Source organism: Indicator indicator, chromosome 5 (genome assembly GCF_027791375.1).
Source record: "Indicator indicator isolate 239-I01 chromosome 5, UM_Iind_1.1, whole genome shotgun sequence".
NCBI lineage: Eukaryota > Metazoa > Chordata > Aves > Piciformes > Indicatoridae > Indicator > Indicator indicator.
The window spans coordinates 25,273,635-25,301,281 of NC_072014.1; the positions used below are offsets into that span (position 1 = coordinate 25,273,635).

Consider the following 27,647-nt stretch of genomic DNA (forward strand, 5'->3'; position numbering starts at 1 on the left):
TCATACAGGCATGTGCAACTCGTTGTATTCATCACGGCCATCCTCGTCAAAGTTCGGCTCCACATCCTCTGAGTCCAACTGGGGAGAAGCAGAGACCGGACTCTGAAGGCCACAGCCACCCCCAGTGCAGGGTCAAGCCTGGCATGAAGAGATCAGCAGCACAGCAGGCCAGGTAGCTGGACTGCACTAGGAAGAGCAAAGCTCTTGCTCCTTTCCTTCCCAACTGGCTCCCTTTTTTGCCCCTCACACTTATCCATGAATCCCCAGTCTGATGCCCTTTCCTATACATGTTTGTGTTTGACAGTGGCCCATCACTGGGGCATTGATCCAGCACTTTGGTCCAGCAGATTCCCTCTCCTCTCCTGCAGGCTGCTCTCCAACAGGAGATCAGGATGTTGGCAGAAGCAGAGGAACTGCGAGCACCTGAAGAGCTGCCAGCATCGGGGCTCTGTAGCTAGGTGCTCCTATGCCAAGGACTGGTATTCTGCTGGGCTGTACTTACTGCTGTCTCAATGGGTAAGTGGGGTGTCTCTCGATGAATGAGCCACAAATAGGGAGGAGAATGGAAGAGGAAACTCTTATTGCAGGCCTCTGCATGGTAGGTCACTCTAGGGTACCCATCCATCCCACACTGCACTCAGACCTACAAGCTCTGAGGAAACCATCCACCAAGCTATTGATGTTAGACAAAGACCCCCAGACAACAGCAGGAAAAGCCTTTCAGTCTGCCAAAGCTCCTCAATCTTACTCTAAAGTTGTGAGCTAGACTCTGAGGACAGTTACTTGCTTACCGCTTTCAGCTCCCTGTCCTGAAAGAAGCGAGGCAGCACAAAGCGTCGCAGTGGCACTGTCATGATCAAGACGAAGGGGAAAGCCAGGGATGCCACCGTAGATTTCACCACCCAGAGCAGCACAATGCAGGCCAGCTGAATGCAGGTGAAGAGATTCATCCTCCAGGTCTTCACCTAGCAAGGTAAATCCAATCTAAGAATGCATTTTCCATCCACACAGACCCAGATGGCAAGAGAAAACCCTTCCACACAGCACAGTGCAGTAAGGCAATGCAGCTGCACGCCCTATCTGCCTGTACTCTACAACAAGGCTGAGCTGCCTAATGCATCAGCCTCTGTGCAACCTAGCAGCATTCCCACCTGGCAGCACAGTGTCCCTACACCCACTCACACAATGCATCACTCCTCTAAGTAGTCTCTCCATACAATCCCCTGGCAGTACACTCCTGTGTGCAGCCTCTCAGCATGCTATCCTGGTATTTTTCACCTCTGTGCATGGCTTGCACACACTTCTCAGCACAAACTTGCAGCCAAGGGAAGACACCAAGCCAAGCATCACTTTAGCAAAGTACCCTCCTCCCCTCACCTACCTCTTCTTCTTCTGTTCTTCATTATCTGTTTCCCTGTAATCTGACCTTGCTCACCTTGACAACATAGATGTGGTCAGGGTGGTGCTTGGATGGCATGAAGATCAGGAGCAGCCGCTCGTAGAGCTGGATGCCAGTGAGCGACGTAACGCCCATGTAGAGGAAGATGCCGAAGAGCACAGCCAGCGGGATCTGCCGCAGCATGTTCCCCATCACAATGGACAGACCTGCACAGACAGAGCTCAGGGCATGGGGTGTCCCACACCTGCCCCTCTGCACGGCACCTTCATCCCCCTCCCACCTCCTCTCTGTCTCAGGGTGCAAGGGAAAGGAAGCTCAAGAGTAGTCTATCTGGAAGGCTTGCAGAGATGGATGGATCATGGGGGGTGGTACTGAAGGCTGCTGGAGGAGAGCTGAGTGTAGGTGGGGACAGTTCTGCAGCAAGCAGTCAGAGCACAGGCTGGCTGTGGGGCAGGGACACTGCCAGAAGACTCAAGTGTTTGGCCCTGACTTCCCCCCTCACTCCTTCACCTGAGCAGAGGCTCACCGACGAGGGCAGCAATAAGCACTCCTGTCACACGCTGCTCCTTCACCTCCTCAATCTTGGGCTTCTCTCCTGGTGCAATGGCCTTGCTCATGACCGTCAGGGCGTTGACATGTGTGACGGAGCGCACAGTCGCTGCAGTCAGCCAAGGCAACCCAAAGAGTGCACAAAGCCCCCCCATTGTGCCAATGAGCAGGAGGTCCAGGTGGAAGCCAGAGCCTTTCAGCAACTTCCTCTCCTTCTTGCTCACAATCAGCCTGGAAGGAAGAACAGACTTGGGTCTCTGCCACACTCAGCCCAATGTACAGGGACAGCACTGTGGCTGGGGACAGCGTTCACTCTCTGAAGAGAGCACACACAGAGACAAGGAGATGGCTGAGGGACAGTGGCTGTCACCTCAGGTTGGAGTTTTCCTCCTGGCTTGGCTAATACAGACCTCCACCACACTGTACACCAGGCGGGGGAGCCAAGAGGTGACATGAGAACCCAAGAGGATACCATCTGAAATGACCAGGATCCTGCCCTTGTCCTGTTGGAATGCCAGATGCATCTCCACATGAATGGCATCAGCATCTGTCTCAGTCTGGCTGCCTAGGGGTTAGTGATGGATGCTGCTGGCAGGGGAGATACTCACGTAGTGATCTGTGTCTCCATGAAGATAAGGATGAAGACCAGGAGGGCAGGGATTGCAGAAGCAAACATCATCCACATCGGAAATGTTCCACTGCTGCCCATGGGGTGAATGAACCAGCCGCGCTTGTGAGGAGATGTGACCGACAAGCCAGAGGGGACGTTCAGCTTCTGGAGGTGTAGCCACAAAACCCTGCAGTTACTCATCAATACACACATGCCCACAGCCTTGCACAGGACTCACCTTGATTCTCCTGCTATCTCTGGTCTGAATGCTTCCGATGATGGGACAGCTACCCTGACCCAAGCAGCACTTTCTCATGGATAATCCCCTTCAGTGCAAAAAAATTCCATGTCCTCTAATATGGGCCTGTCTCATTTCCTTTCAGCTACTGGAATTCCCTTGGGGTTTGTCCAAGAGACCAAGGAAATATCTACCCTCAGGAACCTCACCCCTATGTCAGTGCTTGCAGATCATGGTTAAAATGCTCCTTGACCTCTCCTTGGATAAATCACAGAATCACAGAATTGTTTTGGTTGGAAAAGACCTCTAAGATCATCAAGTCCAAGCATCAACCGAACATCAATATGGCCACAAAACCATATCTCAAAGTGCCATGGCCACGCATTTTTTGTACACCGTCCAGGGACGGTGACTCCATCACCTCCCTGGGCAAACAGTTCCAATGAAATTTTTCCTAACATCCAACCGAAACGTCCCCTGGAACGCATCCAGGTAGGGTTTGAATGCCTCCAGAGGTGGAGACTCTACAGCCTCTCTGGGCAGCCTGTTCCAGTGCTCTTCCACCCTCAAAGTGAAGAATTTTTTTCCTTATGTTTATGTAGAACCTCCTGTGTTCTTTTGTATCCATTGCCCCTTGTCCTGTCACTGGACACCACTGAGAAGAGTCTGGCTCCATTCTCCTGACACTCGCCCTTTAGCTATCGATCAGCATTAATGAGATCCCCTCCTCAGTCTTCTCCAGGTTAAACAGCACCAGCTCTCTCTTGGGGGCTTTGTGCCTTCATTTTCCCTCAGTATGTTACACAGACTGTAATAATTAGACAAAACCCCTGTGCTGCTCATCTGCTCATCACTGAGGAGCAGACTAACACCTCGGGCATGTGCAGACCTGTTCAAACAGGAAGGCTTCAGCAGCTAACCCATCTCAGTCCATATCCATGGGGCTGCTCCCGCCTCTGAGGAAATCAAGTGTACTGAACTGCTTGCCCTTCTCTGAGGTGGCTTTCCAGACTTTCCAAGTCTTTTCCGAGACATTTTTTGGTATTGTTTTTGCAGCACGGACCCCAGAAGTGGCCACATTCTCTGGAAATGACCTCACTCTGATTAAGTTCAGAGGGAATATCATGTTTGTGCTCCCATGAGAGACCACACAGACTCCTGACTGTACATTGTCCCAACCCTGTGTTCACCAGCATTTGAACTCTTGGCTCTGAGCTGTTCTACAGTGGTTCCTGCTATCTTCCTGCATGAACGCTGCAGAGAGAGCTTATCATTTGCATTTATGGTAATCAGCATAAGTATGAATAATATTCCTGGAATGCTTGTACTTGAGCTAAGCTCTGTAACTAGCTACTGTTTTCTCAGAAAGCTTTGTACATATGCTGAGTGAATACTGAAATGATAATGCTTTTGATATTAATTGTAGAAGTGTAGAAGGGTATGAAAAGGATGTAACAAAGTGTGTGATTTTATTAACATTTGATAAACCCAGATTTTTCATTGTCATTTAAATGAATAAAAATCCATTTGGATTCCATTAAGCCTTGGGCTGTCTTGAGAGAAAGCTTGCATGCTGAACAGGAAATACCTTCCACCCTCTCCACAATGTTAGTTGAAAAAAAAATACCAAGCCAAAAAGACATAACTACACATCTTCTAAAAAAGGGGCAGGGAGAGAAATGGAAACCTGTGAGATGGGTTTGTTTGGTAACATTAAGTTTATGCTTAATCTGGGAAAGAGATGATTGTCATCAAAATGTTAGTAGCCTATAATCAAACCACTCTAAATGCCACCCCCTTCAGAGTGCACAACCAGTTTATGCTGCATTGATTGACTGCAAGTTTTAAGAGTTATAAGGAATTAACAGCACTGAACCTTTCTGGTCCCTTAAAGCCTTCCATACTAACAGCTGAACCAGAGGGATATCAGGGCACTCCAGACCCTGTAGCTCTTCTCTCAAGTCTCAACAAGACCCTTGGAGCCTCCCTTCAGCATGGGAATGAGGATGAGGGAAGTGCCTCTGCTTGCTTTGCCCTGCTATGACTACAGAGGCAGGAAATACAAATCCCTGTTGCACAAGAGCAGGCCATGGTGCCACAGGGATCACGGCTGGGCTACTGGAGAGGCTCTGAGGGCGGTGATGGCACCTACCTGTGTGTATGTGTCAGTGATGGTGTAATCCACCAGCACCATGACCAGGATGGAGATGGGAATCCCAAAGTCTCCGATGATCCTACGTGCCTGCAGAACAAACACCTTTGCTAACAAAAGGAACAGACTGTCTCTGTGGTAGCACCCTGCTGCAAGAAGCCTGTAGGAATAGGAAGTCCCAGATGGAGCCAAGCACCACAGCAAACCTCAGCACCGCTGATGAGCAAGCCAAGTGAACCCAGCCTTGACCCACAGGGCTGTGCATCGCGCTGCCCACGTCACACAGTCCTCCAGCCACTCTTAAGTGAATGGTATTGCTCCTGCTGCCCTATTAGGTGTTCCAATTGCTACACAGATGCCCTGCATGTACAGCAGTGTCCAAACAGAACAAGTTGTAAACTCTTCCCCTATATTCTAGTTTAACAAATTTGCATCCAGCCAAAGGAGCTTTCCCAGGGCCCAGAGGACTTTTCACTAAAGCTCACTGGAGAAGGACAGTGGAGATACCACCAACAGCCAGCTCTGGTCTGCAGCCTAAGTCAGGCTTTCGTGCATTCTGCTTCATATTTAAGGGATTGCTGGTGTTTCTTTGGGAGGGTCAAAATGCTCTGAAGAACCAAGGGCTGTAGCAAGAAGCATTATTTGTTTGGCACATCCCTTGTCCTTAAAATCTAGGCACCGCAAATTTCTCACCTTTCCTCCTAAGAAACGGCTGTTCTTGAACTTGCGCATAAAGAAGGCAATGAAGAAGGTGCCTAGCATGAGGATGAGGGAGAGGAGAGCAGTGTTGGGCTGCATTCTGATTCCCAGTGACATCGCATCCGCAGAGAGCATGCTGGCGTTCAGGCCACTCTGCACATCTGGGGGGTAGAACTTCAGCAGAGGATGTTCTGCAAACACCTGGGCAGGTGAGAGAAGCAGCAGGCACTGTCAGCACAAGGAGAGGCAGGGAGCATTGTCACCACTGGGGACAGGGGGCAGCAGGGGTGTCTCGCTCTGTGAAGAGGGTGGTAGATGGTGGGCACAGACAATCCCAGCATCTGTCACTTTGCCACGCCACCTACCCAGCTGGAGAAGGATGGGGATATGAAAGTGGCACTTCTTTAATGCCTCCTGCAGGAACAGAATGGGAGACAGATATTAGGATTTTCCTGCCAGCCTTTGTGGTGGCACAAGGATCAGCTGGGCTGGGGTATGAGAGGGTAGCAAAGAACTGCTCTGTTGAGTGCCTAGGAAAGCTGTGGCTGAGCTGGCTCTGTTCCCCTATCTATGCTAAAGCAGCAGGTTCCTAGGGGAGCAAGAGATGTGGCAGCCCATCTCCCCAGGGAAGATTCACCTTGTATAGTTTGTAGAAGGTCTCGTAGATGAAGATGAGGGAGATGAGGAAAGCAAAGATCTCCTGGGTGAAGGGCGAGATGTAGCGCACCAAGAAGCTTCCCTCAGCTGCCACGATAATGAAGATGAAGACGATGAGCCACAAACCAATCCACACTCTGCCTGTCAGATACTCAATGCCTTGTGTCTGGCAGAACTGAAATGGAAAGGGGAAGAAGTCAATCACGGCTCCTAAGGCTGCCTCCCACATCTGCTCCATATTAAGATCAAAGACTCTCCTGGAAAAAAAATGATCTAGATCTGCTTGGGCATCCAATACAGAGACAGTGAATTCAGTGGAGTCAAAGGTAAAATTGCAAGCTTGTCATTAACATCAGCCAGCTCTCACCAAGCAGGTCTTTACCACTCCAGTCTTTGTAACTGTGCCTCCTTTGCTCTCTGCTGAAGCCATTCCATGCATGATGCTCCCCATCCCACCCACATGCAGGTGCCCTTATTCCAACACAGCTCTCCACTGCTCCATGCACTCAACAACACAAATTTGTTCACCCCCAAGGGAGAGCCAGAGCACCCTGCTATGTCCTGCTGCAGAAAGGCTACGTTAGGTGAGGTGTGATCCCAGACAGAAAGAAAAAAAGCCCCCAGGCTGTCACCACAGACCAGACCATCTCCACTGCCTCTGCTCATCCACACAGCAACACCAACTACTTCCAGCACAAATCATATCCCTCACTTGGCGCCTTCCTCAGTGCCATTGTAGACAGTGCCCTCACACAGGACAGAAGTTCATCTTTGTACACTCTTGATGGGGCAAAGCAAAAGCATTCATTGAGTGGTGCGGTCACAGGAGATCAGAGAACTTCCCACTGTGCAATGGCATCACCAGCTCCAAACTCCTGACTCACCAAGCTGAAAATATAGCTGTAGGAAAGCCCATGCTTTAAAATCCCAGACATGATAGGATTCATAAAAAAAGGAGAAGGATAAGACCCACTGCTTGAAGGAACAGAGGAACAGTGAAGCGATCATGCTGCTTCATAACGGAACATGTCCATCCGAGTTTGTCAGGATCCTTGCACATGTGTACACTTGGGCTCATCCTAAGAGGTGGGTGTAATGTACATGGAACATCTCAAACAGGTGGCACACTGAATGTTTTTGGGTTCCTACACAAGGAACCTGCGCACAGGTAAAAGCTGTGAAATGGTCTTTTAAGGAAGCCTCAAGAATAAGAAAGTATTATGGACCAGTATTTTAGGATGCAGCTACAAGTGGCCATTGTGCCAGGATGGGCTGCAAGACAGAGCAGGGAAACAAACCTCTGCTCACAGTCAGGAAACAAAGCTCTCCACACAGGCAGAGTGCATTATCACACATCCAGGAAGGTCAGCCCACAGGATACAGCAAGAGGCAGAAGTCTCTATGGTGTTACTTGCAAATGGTCAGCAAAGCCAGGGCCAGTCTTGGCTGAGCTGAGAGCAACCTGGCAGAATCCAAGGAGCCTACACCACTAAAGATCCTTTGGAGAGGTGAGAAATGCTCCCTGCCCTTTCCAGCACAAGGGCAGAGCAAGCTAGTGCCAACCATGGATACTGCCTCACGTGTACCTTGTAAAAAGCTTCTTCAAACACCAGCAGAGGCCCTGAGAAGCCAATGACCAGGAGTGGCTGGGCTCCAAGCAGGGAGAAGAGGATCCCCAAAACCGAGGTGGAGATTATGAGCTCGGAAACCCCCATTAGACCCTCAGTTTTCTCTCCTGAGAAAGAGAATAACATGTGAGTGTTACAGCCCAGATACAGGCACTGTCACCACGAGCAGGCAGGTTGCAGACACAGCTCCAGACAGAGGAGACAGGTCCTCATCCCATCAGTCAGAGGTCCCCTGCTTTGCACAGGGAGCACAGAGGGAGCCCGGGGAGCCGAGGCTGGAGAGGCCAAGTGGCAGGGAAGGGACAAGGCAGCAGCCGAGACGCAATGCTGCTGATTTCCCTGAGCAAGCAGCACCAAAGCCCACCCCAGCACAGCATCACACAGGCACAGCCAGTGTCCCAGTGTGCAAAGGGCAGACCAGAAAGCAGGCCCATTACCTAGGAGTCCCCCGAAGGTGATGGCAGGAGAGAGAGCAGCAAAGTAGATGAAGAGAACGGCCGCGAGACACTGGCTGTGCAAGGCGTCTCTGATGTCACTGAGGTATTTGGGGTACCTGCGCTTTATGTCCCGAACCAGACCTCCAAAAAAGATCCCAGTCCGCTTCAAAGGGTCATCCTCAGCTTCCTCCTCCTCTTCATCAGCTTTCACTTCACACAGCTCTGGAAGTGCACAGAGTGGGGCTTGAGCAGTGGAATGCAGGTTTGTCCTTGGGCTGTTTTCCTCCATACCCCATGAAGACCTTTCTCCAGCACTGCTAACCTGATAGGCACCCTGCAACTTGCACATCCCACTGCCTCCAGCTGCCCCCAGCTGCCAGAGCTGCCCCAGCCATTGTGTCCCATCCCCAGTGCCCACTGCAGGAGCCAGGTCCTGCTCACCCCTCTACCAGGCTCTGTGAGGGCATGGCCCACTGGGACACACAGGGCACTGCACACAAACTCTTTTGCCAAAATGTGAGTGAAGAGACCTTTGGCTTCCTGGACAGCCCCCTCCTTCATGGACTTCTGCTCCCTCTCCTTCCTCTTCCTCAGCAGCAACTTCTGGAAAGTGGCAATGGATTTTAGCAAGTCTTTTCCCTCCACCTCTGATGGGGGGATGACAATGCTGCAGTCCAAGAACTCATTGATTGCATTGAGGAGGTCTTGACGATCATCTGCCATGTATGCAGCCTCATGGAAGTGCTGGGAGGTGCAGGGAAAAAAAGAAAGGGAGAAAGTTCAGACCAAGACTGCATCCAGTCACCAACAGCCTGGAAACACAATGCTTGCTATGACCAGACTAACATTCTGCTTCTTCGGCTCACTACTAGTCTCACTATCGCCACTCTGTGACCCACACTCCTGAGTCCCTCCTGCCAGTCCTTCCATCCAATGACCTCCACCTAACAACATGTCTCCCCTCCCTTCTCTATCCATCCTTTCCATCTTTGCCCCTGCTTTTCTCCCCCAACCACCATTCCTCTTGTAGCTCAAAATTAGGACTCTGCAACAGACTGATGTCCTCTGAGTCTGGTCTTGGGTTTGTTTTGAGGAAAAAACTGGTGGAGCCCTAAAGCACCAGAGATAAAGCACCTGAGTAGGAAACATAAGAGACTCTTGGGACTCTCCACAAGCGAGAGAAAATAGGAGGTGACAGCATGAGGGAAGCCATGCAAGGGAAACTAGGCAGAAAAAGGGAGACACGCCTGACAGTGAGGGCAAGATGGCAAGGAAGGACTCCAAGGAGACCATGAGGGGACAGGACTACTGCAGATAGGCAGAGATATGCTGGCAAATGGGTGGAAGTGCTACATTGCCTCTGGAACATGTCTGCAAAGAAAAGGCTGAAGAAAGATGAACAAGTGAACAGTCTGCAAAGCAGGTAGGAGACAGCTAAGGTCTCTGCAGCACAGACTCTCTGGAGCCTCAGCTTCAACGTGTAAATGATACCATGCTGTCTTCATGGCGCCAGCCACTGTGTAACCCTGCTACAGCCAGCCCCAGCTGCAGCAGCTGCCCCCCTTTTCCTGCAACAGAGGAGGCTCAAGTGAGCGAGATCAGCCCACAAAGGCAGTGCCGAAGCTGGAATATGGCACCTCACCTCTCCCGGCTAAAGACACAGCCTCAGCTGAGTAACTCCCAGGATGGGATCTTCAGGATCAGAGCCCTTGTTGGCCACAACCCACCTGCTGTGAATGCATCTCTTACTCCCCAGTTCAGGGAGAGCTGTGCACTGATGGCATGACAGTTTGTTACTCTCTTATAGTTACAGGGTACCAGCCAGGAGGATCCTGTGAACCTCTGATTCTTCTGTCCTGGACATACGCAGCAGAAGCTTGGGTTGTCTTTTCTTTGCCTTTAATTGCTTATCATGATACGGAATTTCACTTTCTTACCATTTAGCCAGATGGGGAGCTTCTAGAAGTGCACACATTTGGCAGAAAAACCTCTCTGCCTCCTCATTTTCCCTCCTGCATAGCTATGTTCCTCTGCATGGATGACCCAGCCACAGGACTCAGCTAAAAAGCTTCATCCAAACACCTGACAAGAGTTCTCAGCCATTGCTGGGTCTTACTGTCAGTGTGGCCTGGGCCAGGCATCATGGTCACAGGCACTGCTCAGCCTCCCCTCCTCTCTGTAAAATGTCAGCTGAGCACAACTCTAACCTTGGGCAGTTCTTTGTTCCTGCTTTTACACAGAACACCTTTCTTCACCCAGCCTAGTGCTCTCTGTCCCAGACAAATGTCTGGGAGGATCCTACTTGGTCAAGCCAGACAGCTCTTAGAAATGCCAGATGCTCACATCTGCCTGCCCCACCTGGGGTTTTGTACAGCATCACTCAGCACTCTTGTCCCAGGACCGACTTCGGAGGAGCTAACAAAGTTCCCTCCCCTGTGCCAGCATCACTGTCTGTCAGCTCCTCACCTTGTCAGACATGAGGGTGGAGATTGAACGGCCAATTTCATGGTAGTCCATGTTAGCCTGGCTTGGTCCCAGCAGCACAAAGATGAATCTGACAGGAATTGGGACCTCCAAGACAGATTCCAGGAAGACGGCCTCATTTAGTCGGACAAAGGCCATAGTTGGCTGCTCCAGGAACTGCACACAACCTACCCGGAGGCAATGTTTTGAGCAGAGTTAGTCAATGGGGTGAGCTGCACTGGGCTGCCTTTAACAGTGGAAAGAGGGATTTTGGGGGTTCCCATGAGCCCTGCAGTCCCGAGCTTGTCTGCAGAGCACTGACACAGCATGGAGTTTCATGCTGGGGACTGCTCTAAGTCCTTTGTTCCCTGATCACTCCCAAGCAGTGCTACTTTTGGTAGCTTCCAAGATAGTCCTATCTTAACCTCTTACAGATGGGCCTCTACTTATACTACAAGGGGCTAATTTTAAATCACAAGGTTGTTTTCCACTAACCCACTGCCTTATGGAAGGAAGTCTCTTACATGTTACTTTTATCAAACAAACTTCTAATCTCATCAAAGAATGAAATCAGGTTTCCTTGACATGACCTATTTCCCATAAACCTCATTGCTTGGCAATAATTACATTCTTATTCTTTAGCTCTTTATTAAACAAATCCCATATTAGCTCTGCCATTATGCTGTCCGGGAAGGACATCAGGTTGACCAACCTACAGGTACTGGATCACTGCCCTTCCCTTCTAGAGCACTGAAGTTATGAGTTCTCATCTGTTTTTCTCTTATGTTCCCTGCTTCTTAGACTTTTTTTTTTTTTAAGATGAAAATGAGCTAGTTCTCCTAAAGACTCATAGGTGCAAACTGCACAGTTTGTTTTACAATGTCCAGATATCATCAATGCTTGGCAGCCTCCTTGGTTCCTAACAGACTGGGAAGTACTCCTGCATCCTCTGGAACAGCAGCCGCTTCCTTCCCATGCTGCACACAAACCTCTGTTGAACACTTGCATTTCTCTGGCATTATTGCTGATCTTTCTGCCATCTGTGTCCAGCAAGCAGCTGTGTTCTGTGTTGGAGTAGCAAATCTGGGCCATTCGAAGTGGCCAAGCAAATCCTACAACAGCCTGACCTCAGCAATGGGGAGTGCTTAGTTATCAGAGTATTCAAAGTGTATTTATGAGGCCGATGTGGCCTCATGGTGGTTAAGCATCGGCTTGGTAGAGCTGCCAAGCCTGTCTGAACTTTTCATCTACTAGATAGGCAATGACATTCACTTTGCTTGTAGTGCAGCTACCTTTGCTGAGATGTTAATATCAGTAAAGTACTGAGGATTACTCTGGTGGTCAGAAGGCACCAAGCCCGCTGATGCTTGAGGCTGCCTGCTCACACCCCTCTTGTACAAAGAAGTATCTCCTGGCAGTGTTATGGCTGATACCCAAGAACTTGCCACCAGCCAGGCTCTGCTTCCATAAATTCAAAGCAACCTGGCACACACAACCAGCAACCAACACTGGCCAGGGGCAGGGTCCAGCTGCTGGTGAGGTGTGAAGAGCCCACAAGGAGGGCAGCCATAGTCAGAGGACAGTGTGAGGACTGATAGCAATCAGTGCCTGGCCATTAGTCCCTCAGGCACCACTTGCCCACTTCTGAGCTCCAAAATAGGATATTCTGGTGAGCGTGATGGGACTTTCTCTTCTAACCTGGGCCCCAGCTCCTAGAAGCAGTGTCTATCAACCTCTTTCTTAATTTAGGAGAGGAACCACCCTGGCACCCCACACATTTACTGCAGACAAACAAAACATGCCACTACCAGAGGAGAGAGCATACCAGGCTCCCTCCCCAGCTGAATGCTGGGGACATGTACAAGATGACAGAATACTCTTCAGGAAGGAGGGCACAGACAGCTGGGGTCAGACCAGGATCTGCACTAGTCTTACTTGGTGCTGGGGGACTCTACATGCTGCTTCTTACCCACAAGAACCACTGTGGCCTCTGCATCTTCGGGGATCTTCTCCATCAGTTTCAGGTATTTACGGTGGCCCTCAGCATTATGGAGATGAGGGTTTTTCTGCCAGGGAAGAATAAAAATAAGTGAGCACAAAGTTTCCACTCCTTGGTCTCCCTACACAACCTTGCGTCCCACTGACATATCTGCAACTGGGCTTGCCTCAGCTGCACACCCAACACCTAGCCTCAACAGACAAGGCAGAGGCCACCCTGCAAGTGCCAGGGCTGTTGCTGCCATTGGATGCTCAAGTAGACATCTGCATAAAGCACGAGACTAAAATTAGGCCTTGAAAGGGTAACGCAGCGACCTGATTTCCAGCAGTCCAGGTGATCCAGGGGAGCCCAGCCCTTGCAAGTACAAGGCACCCCATTAAAGGCCCCAGAGATAGATACCAAGCACTGCCACCAGCTAACAGCTGTCCCCAGGGTGTGGAAAAGGAAGCAGTAAACTTCCATATCACCCTCACCTCCTTGCACTCAGTCTCGTTGGCCTTGGGGTCAGCCATCTCAATGCGCTCTTCCCCCATCAGAGGCACACAGGTGTCAGTGGTGTGGTTGTGGTGGTGATTCCCCACGACGGAGTTCATGCTGGAGCTGGAGTGGTTCCTTGGGAAGAAGCCCTCTTTCTCATCATTGGGGTGGCTGAGGGGGAGAGTGGTGGCCATGAGGGGACCTGCCTCCCTTGCCACCTGGGGCTCACAGATAACCCCTGAGCCCTGGCAGCCTTCAGCCATGTGCCACTCACCTGTGCTTCAGCAGCAGGGCACGTAGCACGTTTGCTCTATCTTCTGCTCTGATCTGGTCAGAGATGATCATGGTCTCCACCATGAGGTGAGCAATGCCAGGCAGAGTGGTCTGCTCCAGGTCAAGGAGGATGGCACCTGCCAGCAGGAGGGGAAGAGCCCTGCTCCTAGCGTGCAATGCTCCCCACCACATGCACACTCTGAGGACACAGTTGTCCCACCAGGAGCCAAGCTTTGGCTGGAGAGAACCTCAACCAAGAAATGTCTCAAGTCCAGTTGTCTCATGCCCTTTGTGTAAATCCTTGTCCCAAGAGAACCCAAAAGCTCCAAGATGCAATGATATCTTTCTCTCATTTTGGATTCCCACTCTGCCCAAATTTGCCCTTTCACACCAAAGATGTGTCCAAGACCTGCTGGCCTATGCACAGCTGGATGTGGCAGCTGCCACACGTCTGAGAGCAGCAAAGCAGAGCGAGGAACTGACACAGGCAGGCCTGGGCCAACGCAAACCCTGGCAAACTGGGTGCAGGATGGTCTGTCATCACAGACCCTATATGGAACCTGGACACAGATGCTGCTAGCTTGTTTACAGTGAGGGGTCAAACAATGACAGAAGCTGTGCAATAAAACCTGTCCCACAGTAACACATCAACTCTAGCCTGTGGTTTCTGACTCACCATGGGCAATTGTCTTCCTGAGCTCCAACAGGCTGCGGAAGGACAGTGAAGCCACATGGGGCTTCCCCCACCTTGCTGTGTCCTCCTCCACATCCTCCTCAAATTTGATCCAGCGGGCTGTCTCCCTCCAGTGCATCTCCTGGTTCTTATCCATCACCAGCTCATTCAGCTCCACAAACACCTAATGTGAATTACAGAGGACACTGGAATTTCCCTGATGTGTACTTCTCCAGCAGCAATATGTGGAAAGCCTTGGGTTTGTTCTCAAGGCACCACTTGGTCTAAAGTGCTGCCTGAGCAAGCCTGCCTTAGTTAACCAGAGGTTTAGTGAACAGAAGCACGCAGGACAAATATCACTGGCAGCATCACAGGAGATTCCATCAGCACGTGGAGAATCAGAAAGCTCCAAGTCTGATAGCATGGGCAGAGGATAATGATACAGTGCTGAATTCTTTTCTACCAAACTGTGACCATTTTGTCATCTGCCTGCTTCTTGGTTTCCCCCCCAAATTTCCCACACTTAGCAGAGATGGTGCTGTTACTGTGCTGCCAACTTCCACAACAGCACTACCCTGGGACTTTATAGCATCTTTTCCAAGGTCAAAGCTTTGTGGTTTCAGAGAAATCTCTGCTTTCATTGGAAAAGAAGTGTATTTTTAGCCCTTATGATAATCAATAAGAGCCTAAAATGCCACCCTAAGGTCATGTAAAAAATTAAGTATACTGAAACCACATTTATGACTTTATGAAGTGCTTGTTTCCAGTCCTGATTTATGGTTTCTGAACAAGTGTGGGAGGAAAGCACATGGTTACCTCATGGGGCTTTCTATCCAACTTCTTCTTCTTCTTCTTTTTCTTGACAGATGGAGCTGATGCTAATTTTTTGCTTGTCCTGGTGATTTGACTCCGAGATGGTTTTTTCATCAGATGCCTCCTCACACCTGGGTTATCTTCAAAACGGTGGCCTGAAGACACAGGAAAGGAAAAAAGACCACTGGTTTGTCTAGTGGAAACACACTGTCTGTCAGAGAAACACATTCAAGCCCATCCTTCTCTCATTAGCTTACAGTAGCAAAGTCCTGGCAGCTGAAGCACTTGCAATTATCCTCCAGACCTTTGAAGATTCTTTCTGACTTATCTGCCTTCTTTCAGCTCTTCCAGACATCTGTGAGCTAATTCCTTCAAGAAGAAGGCTTCCCAGACTGAGCATACACTGCAGAATCATTGCAAAAGCTTTTACTTATGGTACCCAAATAAGTGGTGCATTAACCCTCAATGTAAAGCATCCTGAAGCCTTGTCTGCATGGCTGTGCACCCAGCTAGCATAGGTGGGCACCTGGCTGGGGATCATTTCTCCCACTGGAGGAAGGCCTGGTGCTCAACAAGCATAAAGGGCAGTGAAGGGGAAGAATATTTAGCTGCTGATCTGGGAGACACACGGAAATATCAATGACTGATTTAATTGTGCAATGAGACTGTAGGATAACAGTGCAGACCAGAGCTGCATGGAGGCTGGGCAGCTCGCTCCAGCTATTGCTGCTTTCAGATGATCTGCAGTGCCACTGCAATGCTTCTTAAAGGTCCATTTGACAGAGTTTGGCTGGCTGAATCAAAGCCTCCTGAAGCCTTCAGAGTGACTGCTGAGACTGCATTACAGACTGACCACCAAGCTTCCAGCACTGTTGGCTAGCCAGCCCCTGCCAAAACCTGGCCGCAACTGTGCCAGTCAGTGCCAGAGAAACAGCACTTGGGCAACAAGCTGCCGTGGAGGGCAGTTTCCCTGGACACTACTTAGAGACAGCAGGTGTATCTTCTTCAGCACAGACAGCCCATGGGGCCTTAGAGTCCAGGTCCAGGATGGGCAGGCTCCCACAGGCATCCACTGAATGAGGGGGTTTGCTCAGCTTCAGTCCACCAAGGCTTGCTGGCCCTGCTTGTAAAGCAAAGCCAAGGTCTTCTCCTTGGAGGACCAAAGGCAGCTCTTCACTGTCTGGAATGAATGTTGTCTCCATGTGTCTTTCTACACTTAGCTTCAAGACCTGCACTCTCAGGGCAATGGTGATAGCAAAAAGCACTGGTTTTGAAGGCCAAGTGGTCTCCTCAGTGTTGTAGGAAAATATCTGTGAATCTCTGGCATGGAAAGACACATCCAGCATCTGGCCAGGCAAACCATGGCCTTGCTCCTTGTAAATCTGGGTCACTAAATTAAATATAAAATGAATCAATTCTGATCCTCAGGGCATTTTCCCCCATTGGCTGCCCTGCTGATGCATGTCCAGCTGACAGTTGGGCTCCTCCCTGCTCCACTTACTGCACTGCTGTGTCAATAGGAGCCAATAACTGCCCACTCCTACAAACATTTCTGGGAGCTGGACATGTGTGGGGCTTCCTCAGGCTTTTGTGTGGATCTCTCAGTTCTTGTGTGCATGGTGGCCACTTCTACATGCTCAAGCATAAAACAAACAGTCCACTGGGCAGGTGATCCTGGTATCTGGCACCTTCGCTCCAATCCCTGCAGCTTCTGATTTTGCCACACAGCCTGGGACTCATTCTCACCACATCCCCGGAAGACCAGGGCTAGAGGATGCTCTGCCCAGCAAGAGAGAGCACTCAGCCAGAGCATGGCAAGCCTCCCCCACGGTGATAACAAGCTGCAATGCAGTGCTCCTCAGCAACAGCCTTAGAAAGCATGCACAGGCGTTCAATCTCAGCCACCAAATGTCTGGAGGACAGATAAAATGGAAAGAGACAAGTTTCCTGCCAGCATCTCCAGTGACTCCCACACTCACTGACAGGAAGAGGAGCCAGAGTGCTGCAGGCTCAGAGGGAGCTGGTGACAGCACATGTCCAGAGCTCTACCAAGGCTGGGAAGCGAAACGCTGCGCTGCTCTCCTTTGACAGTGCCACTGAAATGCCATCTGGGGGAGATAACTGGGGGAGCAGGGTGGACTTATGGGCTTAATTTAGGAACAGGCTGCTGGCTTTGGGAGTCTGAAGCAGATCCCAGCTGAGGTACCAATCCGATGGAACATAGAAGGGCTCTCTGCAGGCTGCTCCACAGAGAGCCCTTCTATGTCCCATCGGATTGGTACCTCCCTCAAATGAAAGTCACTTTCCCCAAACAGAAGTCAAACTCAAGCAAGCACCTGAGTCTGGGGTTCTTACTTGGGACAGGATCTTAGACTGAGACCCAAGGGTGATGTGCCTAGGGCATAGCTCTGCCATCCTTCCTTGAAGCCAAACTCCCCAGTTTGGGAAACAGCCAAGGACAGCTCTTCCTGTACCTCTCAGTGCTCCCTAGGAGCAACACATGAGATAGTGACAATGTCTGAGGACAGACAGTGATTCCTGTGGTAGTCCCACTACAACAAACTAGTGTCACCCTCCCACATAGCATCTCCCACAGCCTCCTTCAGAAGATCTTGCCATATTGGCTTCCACAGTCAGATTTCATTGGAAGACCAAGTTCCTTTCCCACCAGCTTAAACTGAAGATGACACATACAACTGTACTGGTTATACTCTTCCCCCAGAGTGCCTGTGCAAGCCAGTCCAGATCAGTAGGCAACTGCCCTCAATTTATGTGTTAGCTCCTGCTTCCCTCCTTTCATTAGCCTCTATCCACAAGCAGGAAGCACAGAAAGAGGCATCAAGAGTATTTCTATCAGTACTAGAGAGCAACTTGCTAGTCCAGCATCACAGCAGTGATGCACACTTCCCATGTAATCCCAATGGTTAAGTTATAGCAAGAGAAAAAAAAAAAAAAAGAGACTGAACTTGGAATATTTAAAATTAGACTAAACACAACGCTAATCAACATACAGTAAGTCACAACCCTATGCTGGCTTCTGGAAAAAGCTATTGCCCTGCCCTGCACAGACTCCAAGCTTCTCCTGGCTGATGTGATGGGGACAGCTGGACCCCAGCTCATCCCTGCTGCCATCCAGGTGTCCCTGCATGGCCTTCCCCACGCTCTCAACACTAAAAGGAGTGCAAGGAAACCTGTTCAGGTCCAACAGGACTCTGTTCTGCTCAAAAGCTATTCAATTCTTTCTGGATCTGAGCTGATCCTGGAAGAGGTACTGCCATGGAGCTGGGCAAGTACGCTGGCTGGACATGAGCTGGCTCTGCACAGAACTGATTCTGGTGTCCCTGCCATCCCTGCCTCCACCACATCTCTCTGCAGGATTAATCCACAGTGTGGATTCATTGTGCAGAAATAATTAAGAGTTGTCTGTACAGCACACCCTATTTAAAGCACCTGCAGTGTTAGCTGTGGCAATTAATGAATATGTTAACTGCTAGCAAGCCCCATTTCCCCACTTTATAAGGGATGCATATCACACCTTGCAGAAGCCATCTGTCCCTTCTACCTTCTCAAGAATAGCCATCCTTTCCTGAGTGATCCTAAGGCAATTTCTCACACTTTTCATGTACAATTTGCTCAGCTTGGGACAGCCAATGGAGCCAGTTCACTCCAGGTACTATTTTGAACTTTGCTGCTATCTACTGATATCTATCAATTTATGGTAACAAGTAACAGACCCAACCAGAAGCAAATCCCCATTTGCTGGCCCCTGCAGAAGCACATAGGTAGACATTTCTTTCCTGAAGGCTTGTAAAGATGGACCACCTGAGAAAGACAACATGATGCTGGGATTGGGGATCTTCGCCTGAGATCATGCAGAGAGGCTGTGGTAGAGCCAGAAGCTAAAGTATCCGGAGTCCCTGTTGCAAGACTCTGCTTCTCTACCCTGCATGCAAAGCCAGTAAGAGGGCTAGTTCTGAGACCACATTACCCTCCTTTATGCACTCCTAAAATCCCTTGAAAAATTAACACATCATCGGGACAAGGGCAACTGCCAGAGAGCTATGGCTATGAACAGTGTCAGTCCTAAGGTGACAGGCAAAGACACCTTTTAACTGTGAGTTACCACTATGCTGAGGAAGGACCTCCTGCACAAGATGGGGGTGAGGCTCCAGATTTTGCACAGCCCTTGGGAAAGCCTGGAGATCCAGCTCTTCCCAAGGGATGTGCAGGTATGGAAACAGATGTGGAGAACAGAGGTGTTCTTCACCCTTGGGATTCCTATTCACCTTCCCTGCTTTTCACCCTCTTGCTTCCTTCCTCTGTACCCCTTTCCAGGCACCCCAGCCAGCCTGCCATAAGCCCCTGTCACAGCCACACTTGAGCCTGCAGACACAGGGACTAGGTTATTTTCTCCTCTGGGTGTTAGGCTACTGTGCAGAGCTGAGAACCTGATATCCACCTCGGCTCTTGGATCCGCAGCTCAGCTTGAATTCCAGCAAACAGAGTAGCAGCATGCTGTCACCTTGTGCCACAGATGAAAGGGGAAATGTCTTTGAACTTATACACACCTTGGAGCAGCTGCCTTTTCTCTGGCCATGGCATGAGATACATCCTGATAGGCAAGATGGAGCTGCTTCCAGAGCTGCTTGAGCAAGACGCACCCAGGGAAGCACCACAGCACTACAGCACAGATCTGTACAAAGACCTCAGACAGATACACAGACACACAGACACCAGGCAGCTCCTCCAGCGTCCCCAGGCACACAGTGGGGCAGACCATAGCTCCCCTAAACCGGGAAACCAACCTGACACAAAGAGCAGACAGCAAACACAGCGTGAGGGATAAGCACTTCAGCTGGGGGCTCTGATCTACAGGTACAACCATGGGGTCACTTGCTCTGGCTGGTACTTACAGGTGGGCTCACTGCCTGGATAGCCCAGATGGTTTCTGATAGCCTCCCATAAATCATAGTCTTCAAAATTGAAGGCAAATTCATCAAAGTCTTCATAGCTGAGTGAGTTGCGAATACAGGTGTTTATTGCTACTTCTGGGCTTCTGACCCCTTCCAATTCCTTTGCTGTTTCCTCTCTCTCTTGAAGGGTTGTCATTTTGTCCTTGTGAAGGTCAGGGGTCAGGTGCCATGAGCCACTTGCCTTCAGAGGAGGGGCTGGGGTAGCCAGGTTGATGATGGAAATCAAGCTGGCTCCTGGGAGAGCTTCACCACAGCCCTGGGGTCAGCCCCAATGCCTCACTCCCCTCCTCACAGGGCATGAAGGTGCCGGCTGCAGCAGTCCCTGAGGACTGATGAGGTCCCTGTAAGACCAGGTCCGCCCAGGGATGCTCCAGTGGGGGACTGCTCCACCAGCTCCTCAGGAGTAGGGTCCTTGCTGTGCTGCAGAGTCTCGTGCTAGATGCCCAGGGACATGATCCCCACGGCCCAGGGACAGCCAGGCTGTGTGTGCAGCACCGCTTCTCTCCCTCACTCCCCTCTGGTGTCTCCCTCCCTCTCCAGCCTGCAGAGCAACCTATTGAATTCTCCATGTCCTCGGGCCCGGAGCGTGCATTTCCATGACGTCTCTTCTGTCTGCCCTCACACAGCACATAGGGGCAGTCCTGCTCCGAGGAGCTCTGGAGGGCCAGCTGGCTCTCCACTAGAGAGCAGAGAAGAGGGAGGGCTCCTCACCTCACGTTTTCTGCGATGCCAGAGCTGGCATGTCACACGGAGGGCTGGTCGTTGGGAAAGTGTGTCAGGAGAGGAGAGAGCTGGGTCTCAGGGAAATGCAGGGAGCCCTGAACAAGAAAGGGCAGTAGGACAGGTGGAGGAGCAAGCATTGGTGGGGTAGGTGTGAGTAGAGGTGCTGGAAACATGGGGACCAACACTGTGGACATCACAAAGCTGAGAGACAGGAATCATGGCTGGACAAGCAGGGGCTGGTGGACAGGGAGGTGAGGACCAGCTCCTTCAGCAGGCTGAAGACTAGGCATGGAGCTGCTAGGGAAGAGGACAAAGTAGGGAGAAACAAGGGACATGCACACAGTAATGTAAGTAGAATTGCAAAGCCTCACTTTTCATGCCGTCCAGGTCAGCGGATGCCAGCATCTGGGCCTCGGCCTCGTCTGTGGGGACACGCTGGTACGCAGCACTCTCCAGCGTGGTCATGCTGCCGATGCACATCCTCTCCTTCAGGTCATAGGTAACCCGCTGCCCGCCGCTCACCTGGCCCCAGGGCTTGCGCTTCTCCCAGCTGCGAGGCTGACGCTCCCGAGGCCCAGAGGGGCTGTAAGAAACAAAGAGACCGATGGTAGAAAACAGGGTGAACGAGGGTGGGACCCGGCCCCTCAGCGGCTCAGGTCCCTCAGCTCAGCCCTGATCAAGAAGACCCTGAGAAGGAAAGCCAGGAGTCACTTATCCCAGTAACCTAAAGGTTGTCCCTTCTGTTCCTCCTCTACCCCACCACAGAGTGGGATCAGCTTGTGGTCAGTGTTAGGGACCCACCTCTGAGTTAATGGCCTCATGGTCCCCTGACTCAGATGAGCCTCTGGAGGCTTCCCAGCCTGCAGGTCAACACAACAGCACAAGAAGGAGTACTTCAGATGTGCAACTCAGTGCCCCGAAACCCACACTCTGGGGATTCCACAGACCCATGGAGGTTGCAGGAGACCCAGGGGGTGACTGTCCCATTGGAAAGCAGCTGTGTTGCTCACAGCCACTCTCTGGGCCCCATATTCCCTCTGCTTCAGCAGGAAAGTGCAGGCTGAGCACTGCCACTATGCCCAAGGACCAGGTCTGTGCAGCACCCCTGAGCCAGGATTAGCAGCAGGCAGCTTGGCACCTCTCACCTACCTGTGGAGGGAGGCAGAGCCCTTGTCCTGCAGCACGTCAGTGAAGCATGGCATGGGGGACAGGATGCCACACTCCTCTTCCACATGGAACTGTGCAGGGGCCTGTGCACTGCCAGACTCCTCCTCATCACTACCGATGGTGAACTGCAGAGACAAGGGTCCTGACAGAGTCAGGGCAAGCAGCCTTCATCCCAGCCCCTGGCACACAGAGCCTCCCCATGTTCCCATCTCCTAGAATGGGCTACACCACTTCTCCCATGTGCCTCATACCTTGGGACTGGCCATATTGAGCCCCTCCCCCATATCCTATACACTCTAAGTACAGACACATTGATCTTCCCCCACGGATGTTACACTGCCAAAATGGTCATGCACAGCATCCACCCCAAGAAATGGTTTATCTATCACTGTTCTGCAGTGCCTGCATCTGCTAGTCAGGGACAAACCCACTCTTCTCACAATATTGCACAAACTCTTCCTCCTGAGCAGCATGCTCCCATGATCATACACCCTGGCACCCCCTTGGCATTGACTCCAGCTTCCTACAGCCTCCAACCCCCATCCAGGCAGGGATGCCCTAGCCTTGCCTTTGGTTTGCTTAGGGGCTCCAGCTTAGGGGATGTGTCCTTCCCACGAGCTTCACCCTCAGACTCTGCAGATATCTCTTTGTCGTGGGTTTCCTCTGCCTCAGATTCTCCTTCTTCCTCTTCCTCCTCTTCTTCCTCCTCTTCTCCCCCCTCCTCGTCCTCTTCCTGGATGGTGGGGGTGACCTCCGATGGGGGTACCGAGGTTTTCTTCTTTTTCCTTCTCCTTTTTTTCCTTTTGCTGGCACGGGGAGTCCTCTTTTGAAACTTGAGGGCAGAAGGGAGGTGAGTGGAAAGCGGATGATGGATGTGGTGCGAGGTTTGACGGTGGACTGAGAGAGAAAAAGAGAGTCAGGGGCAGGAAGAGGCTGGGAGGAACCTGCCAGGCACCCCTCCAGGAAACAGCATGGTCTGGAGATCAAGGACCAGGAAGGGCAAGGAGAGCCACCAGCCCACAGGGACATAGCTAAGCTCTTCCAGTGATGCAGTAGGCTGTGTCCAGCTTGGGGCAGCCGGGGAGGCAGCCCTTGCATAGGGCCAAATCACTCCAGTCCAGCTCCACTACCCTGGGGAAGGCAGGGCTGCTCTCCCAGCATCACTGAAAGCCACCACCACCACATGGCTATGCAGAACTGTGATGACCTGCCAGAGGCACCATTCCCTTCCTAAACATGGGGAAATGTTTCTCATAGTCTCAAACAGGCATGATTTGGGCCCTTTACAAATATTCTAGGGACATGGCTTAGGGATAAGAGACATGGCTTAGTGGTGGACTTAGTGTTAGGTTTTCAGTTGCACTCTGTGATCTTAAAGGTCTTTTCCAATACAAGTGATTCTGTGATTTCTTTCCAGCACAGTGTTCTTTGGATTAAATAGATGCACCTTATTTATCCTTCAGTCTTTGACAGACAGTTCCTCTTGCATACCCACAGGAACCACAGACAATGCCTTTTAGTGCAGGTGCAACTTAAATCCACATGCCAGGTACTGTGAGGACTTGTGTCTACCAGTCTCTAAAAAACAGGTTCAATTAGGAGGCCGTCTTTCAAAAACCAGGGTAAAAAAACAGGGCAGAAGGACTTTTCTTTAAACTAATCTACAAAGAGAAATTCATATAGGCTTGACCTGGGTGTCGAGGGAATTACAAAGTGAGATGAAATTAATGGCATTTCTGAGCCTTCACTCAAAACCAGTGATAATACACCAGGCAGAGAGCAGGGTAAGCTCAGCCTGCCAAAAGAGAGGAAAGCAATTTCTGTCAGGCTACCTGCAGGCACAAAGGCTCCCACAGGCAGTCTGCAGGATGCACAGCTCCTGGGGCTGCACCCAGAGCAGCTGAAATCACAGGGGCACCAGCCACTTTGCAAGGGGGCTTTGCTCAGCAGCTCTTCCTGAGGAATTGTTCACAGTCTGTTTTGATTTGGTTCCTTCCCAGCTTTCCTGTGACATGGCAGCAGAATCTGTTTATAGTGAAAACTACCTTCAAAGGACATTTTCAATGGAAGCTGTAACCTGCTCCCTGGGAGAGCCAGGCAGGTTCATTGTTTTGCTGTCATGTTTCCTTTCCTTTGGTTTCTCAAGTCTTTTCTTCCCTATTTCCCCCCCTGGGAACAGCAGGGATATTTCACACACATCCCTGGTTCAGTAAGAGAGGCTTGTGGCAAAATTAGAGGAGATCTGGAATGGTCAGATATCTGCAAATCGGAAAGAGTTTAGGCTCTTTAAAAACTCTCTTTCCTCCAAAGTGCTCTTTTTTTTTTTTTTTTACTTAATTATATGTACCCTATTTCAGTCACAGGTTTTGGCTTCAAGACCCTCCTGTCCCTCTGCTGCACTCCTGTAGCACTGTTCTGCATGCCACAGATAGGTCAGCCATGAATTTTTAATGTAAGAAGAAGCAAGGAGGGCCCCAGCTGTACAGACATTGCTCCTTCTACAGCACAAAGCTGCTGGTGAGGACACAGTGCATCTTTCCCTTCTGGCTTGTTCACATCAGCCCAAGACAGACAGAAACGTTTACCCTTTGGATCAGAGGGAAGCTGAAGCCTTAGACCACAGGGAAGGGCAGTGATGGTAAGCAGCCAAGCTCACACAACAGAGGGGAGCACTGCTCTTCATGCCTGCACTCAGCCTTCCTCATATCAGCCAATCACATCTCAACAGAGGTTGCCTGGAGGAGGGCAAAACGTACTTCTTCCAAACACGAAAGGCTTCTTACTTCCCTCTTCTTCCTCCTTGTCCTCCTGCAATTCCTGCATGTTCAGCCCCTGCCCTTCATCCCTGCTTCCTCCCTTGCAGAACCTGCCTGTGTGGAAGGTTATTGCCAAAGCAGTGGTACTAGATGTTTGACTACACTTCTCACTGAACTTGACACGAGAAATATAAAAAGGTCATTTGGATAGGGAGCCCAGAAGGAATATTAGGAATTCCTGGCTTTGAATAAGGCAGGAAACATTACTAAACCTAGAGAGCATTCACCTCCTTGGGCTGGTATGTTATCTTTCAAAGTTCAATGACTTAACCAGATCTTGCAGCTATATGAATATGAACTGCATAAAATTTCTGATAACCAGGGTTGATGTAGCCCTAGATAACAGGGATACATCAGGAGCTCAGAGGAAAATAAGCTTGATTCCCACAAAGAAGAACTCTCCTATTAAGAAGAACAAAAATCCCAAACAGTACAAATCTCTAGTCAATTTTTCAAAGAAGCTTCTGCCATGCATGCTCAAGCAGATTCTCCATGTCCTCCAAGCCAACCCACACACCTGTTCACATAGGCAGAGCTTCTAAGCAAGTAAGTCCTACAGGCACAGAACAGGTATTCAACCCACAGCAAAGCTAACAGCACCTTGCAGCCATGTGTGAGTGTGACTGTGTGCTCAAGCAGAAAGTGTTATTTGAATGGAGCCTCTGTAGAGAAATGACACAAGCAGAAAGTAGCAGCCGGAGCACACTACAGTATAGACTTTTACCAGCAAACCTTTACAGCAGCCATCGGAAATGAGTGGCCAAGCAGAAAACAGCCTGGTGATCTACCTGGAAAGTAATGCTCCCAAGGCTGTATCCCATTAAAGCTAATTCATAAAATAAGCAGTATCTGACTGTAAAGAGCCAGAGAGTGGGAAACTCTTCCAACCATTGTTACTTGTCTGCCACACCAGGAGGTTGCTGGATGGGGGCCTCTTCCTCCTGCCTTTCACTGCTGTTACTACAGGTTAACGTGACCCACCTACACCAGGCAATGGCTTATGGCAACTCTTGTGAGCACACTCCCATTTTACAGCCAAAGTGAGTTTGGGCAGACTAGTTGCCTTCATCATGGAAGGGCTATTAGTGGAATAAATATGCTGATCAGAGGAGTTCAGGTGAGATTGTTTTCACATTCTAAATTCACGCTCCGTTTTTATTTTGCAGTCCTCTTTGAAGAGAGAAGCCTGATGGTCTTATGGTTGCTATTCAAAAATACACAGGCATGCCTAACTGTAGCCATCTGCTTTTGGACTGAGGACAGCCTGGCTTGTGGCCATATTTGGATGTTTCTTTGAAGCCATGTGAAATCAAAAATAGTTTCAAACTGGAAATTTGAATGTGGAGGGAGCAGCTGCAGAGGTCCCCAATGCCGAGTGAGGAGGTGAGTGAACACCCCAGTCTGAGCTATGCTACTACGTGGGCTGGGCAGGGAACAGACTGGGAAGAGGCCATGGGCATTGGTACTAAACTGGGCATATGTAGTACTTTGGGAAGAGGCTGAAAGGAGGAAGTGAAGAGCCTGAACAAGAGCTTGTAGGGCTGAGCAAGGATTGGTGGTGAAGGTGGAAGTGGATACAACAGTTCAAACCTACATTCAAAGTCTCTCTCACTGTAGCTGCGTCTTTGCTTCTCCAGATTGCTTGATGCTGATTTGCTTATCAGGTCCCCAAACCTCTCGATTGACAAAGTCTTATCCAAGTCCTCATCGTCCTCGGCACCAGGAGAGCCTTTCTCTGCACGATCTCTGCCCTGCACAGAAGTCGCCAGACAAGAATCAAAAACTGCAGACCCCTACACCCCTTTGGATCCTGCACACAGTGCTGGGCTTGCTGAGAGGCAGCAGGCTTCTCACGACAGACTAGCAAGCCTTAGTAGTCCTCTACACCTCTCTTGAGTGACAGGCATCAAGGGACTATGCCACTGATGTCTTTCCTCCTACAGGAGATAAAGAGCTTTTGTTTAGCTGGAATTTCTCTCACTTCACATCTAACTGTTGCCCTCTGGCCTTCCCTTTGACCAGTCTGCCATCCCTCCTTTTCTTAAACCTTCTCTGTATTTACCCCTGGGAAACAACATCCTTGCTCTGGTAAGCTGCTCTTAGACCAGAGACCACGCTGTGCCTTCCCACCTCCTCTCAGCACTCCTAGGGGTTCCCAGCTCCCCCCGGTGTGCTTTCTTCAAGCCATGGGCACTTCTCTGCCTTTTACTGGTGGAGATGCTCCAAGAAGAGCATCGGCAGGTGACTCCTGTCCTTTCTGCCTGCCGAGCAGCTGCAGCTGTTAAAATTTTCGTCAATAAAGCCAAAATGCCAGCGCAGAGCTGTTGTGGACTCCCGTGTTTCCATGGAAACAGAAGGAGGCCCAACTGTGACAAATCTGTCTGTGCTGAGCGGAAAGAGGGAGCAAGGGAGCTTTAGCCGAGTTGTGCCTCTCCTCACATCCTCCATCTGCTCCCAGCTGTGCCTTGGGAGCAGCTTCATACCTGTCTGTGAGACTGCTTCTCCTCTCACCTTAGCATGGGTGTCCCAAGCCTGGTCTCCACGGGGAGACTCTAACTGCAATCTGCCTAGCTCTATCTGATGCTTGCCTATCCCACCCAACAGCCTGTGAAGGCAGAGAGACCCCAAAGAGTAATCTCAGGCCTTTTCTGCACCACAGTTTGCTGTGAGAGCGGATGCGGGCTTGTGGGCAGCCTTGGGGCACCCTTTCTGCAGACCTGTTCCTGGAGACCAGAGGCTGGATCTCCTACTGCAGCAAGCTGCCAGGATGCTGGTCCGCTTGCAGCCTGGCAGGAGCACAGTCCCTGGGGAAGAGACAGCCCCATGACTGCTGGATTCCCACCTCACCTGCTGCAGGTCGATGAAGACATCTCCTATGGGAGGGGACTCTCCAGCTGCCAT

General features: G+C 50.6%; 1 protein-coding gene across 1 annotated transcript; it reads right to left on the reverse strand.

Moving 5' to 3' along the window:
• Positions 1 to 27,647, reverse strand: SLC4A3 (solute carrier family 4 member 3). Its single transcript, XM_054381021.1, has 22 exons — positions 27,594 to 27,647; positions 26,341 to 26,497; positions 22,499 to 22,827; positions 21,913 to 22,055; positions 21,135 to 21,346; positions 15,071 to 15,222; positions 14,258 to 14,438; positions 13,583 to 13,718; positions 13,305 to 13,479; positions 12,802 to 12,898; positions 10,836 to 11,020; positions 8,900 to 9,113; positions 8,370 to 8,591; positions 7,891 to 8,039; positions 6,285 to 6,479; positions 5,642 to 5,848; positions 4,949 to 5,038; positions 2,557 to 2,723; positions 1,926 to 2,179; positions 1,436 to 1,605; positions 792 to 965; positions 1 to 78 (listed from the first exon to the last, which is right to left on the reverse strand). The coding sequence occupies exons 1-22, from the start codon at positions 27,645 to 27,647 to the stop codon at positions 1 to 3; spliced, it is 3,741 nt and encodes a 1,246-aa protein (XP_054236996.1).

What these genes read in the sequence shown, in the direction of transcription:
- SLC4A3 (XM_054381021.1), bottom strand. Translation starts at nt 27,647, where the DNA reads ATGGCAGCTGGAGAGTCCCCTCCCATAGGAGATGTCTTCATCGACCTG. An exon ending in GGCTCTGCCTCCCTCCACAG is followed by an intron (nt 21,347 to 21,912) that starts GTAGGTGAGAGG and finishes TGTTTCTTACAG; the next exon opens with CCCCTCTGGGCCTCGGGAGC. An exon ending in TCACTGACACATACACACAG is followed by an intron (nt 2,724 to 4,948) that starts GTAGGTGCCATC and finishes CTACACCTCCAG; the next exon opens with AAGCTGAACGTCCCCTCTGG.